The sequence below is a fragment of the Apaloderma vittatum genome, unplaced genomic scaffold (assembly GCF_000703405.1).
Source record: "Apaloderma vittatum isolate BGI_N311 unplaced genomic scaffold, ASM70340v1 scaffold20954, whole genome shotgun sequence".
NCBI lineage: Eukaryota > Metazoa > Chordata > Aves > Trogoniformes > Trogonidae > Apaloderma > Apaloderma vittatum.
This window is the reverse complement of record NW_009711227.1, coordinates 22,118-23,204: the sequence shown is the minus strand read 5'-3', so window position 1 is coordinate 23,204 and position 1,087 is coordinate 22,118. Positions and strand designations below refer to the sequence as shown.

The 1,087-nt window shown below is 55.3% G+C and overlaps 1 protein-coding gene across 1 annotated transcript in view; it reads left to right on the top strand.

Annotated features, from left to right (window-relative positions):
• Positions 1 to 943: 943 nt before the first annotated feature.
• Positions 944 to 1,087, top strand: part of LOC104272560 (junctophilin-3-like) — a gene marked incomplete at both ends in the record, with an annotated part of 20,458 nt that continues 20,314 nt past the window's right edge. The window contains 1 exon segment of the mRNA XM_009867590.1: positions 944 to 1,087. This exon segment is cut by the window's right edge and continues 14 nt beyond it. Within this exon segment, the coding sequence (XP_009865892.1) occupies positions 944 to 1,087 (144 nt within the window).

Below are 1,087 nucleotides of genomic sequence, written 5' to 3'. Positions count from 1 at the left end.
CCCTGCTCCTTGTGTCACTGGCTGGGGGCAGCAGGGCAGCCAGGGACTGGGACCAGTTGCAGCATCCCAGCAACACCAGTTCCAGGTGAGGAGCCATCTTTGGGCTCGTCTATCTGCCCCGCAAGGGCTTAGGCAAGAGGTGAATGACTGCGTCTCGAGCTAGTCCAGAAAAGATTAAGCTGACCTAAGAATAAAAATTAAAACCAGTAGTTCAACTGGCTGGGATAAAAGGCGAAAGCGTGCCAGTCGCCGAGCTGCAGAAGGGGAAGAGATTAGAAAAGCCGGGCAGATTACCGCCGTGCATTTCGGTGCATGTATCAGGCATTGTGCTCTGGTTGTGCTTCTCGGGCTGGGTGGGTTTCCCGGAGCTGCGACGGGGTCCCGTGTGCACTTCATCCCTCTAACGACCAGTTAAGCAACTCCAGTAAGTGCCCACACAAATGCAGTGGTTCAAACAGGGGCACGTACCGAGGAGAATAACCAAATGGATCTCTCCCCGTGAGGCCTTTGTTTCTATAGAGCCGCTCCCTTCCGCTACGCGCCGGATGAAAGGCGTTCTGTATATAAATAAATGCATTGTAATACACCACCCGCTTTGATCAGTGCCGGCAGCGGGGATGGGATCAGAGTCTGCTCCCAGATAACGCTTCCCTTACCCTGTCTCCCCGCTCCCTTCCCTTTCAAATTAGGGGTTGCTCTAAGGGGCAGTTCCTTGTATCATCACTCCCTGTGCGCCGGTTTCTGCTATCTCTGTGCTGCAGCTGGGGTCCATGCCTGGAACCCAACTGAGATGTTATTTTTTCCCTCCCACAACAAAGTGACATTACCGTCCTCGTCACAGAGATGGGACCGGGATCCAGAGCTGCATTTTGCAGCTCCCGCTAGCAAAGGAGTTGGTTGCCATGCCGTGAAACCCCTCTTTGCTTTTGTCTCCTCTTCCCAGGGACATACCAGGGCCAGTGGGTCGGAGGGATGCGCCAGGGTTACGGCGTCCGGCAGAGCGTTCCCTACGGCATGGCTGCGGTTATCAGGTCACCCCTGAGGACATCTATCAACTCCCTGCGCAGCGAGCACACCAATGGCACGG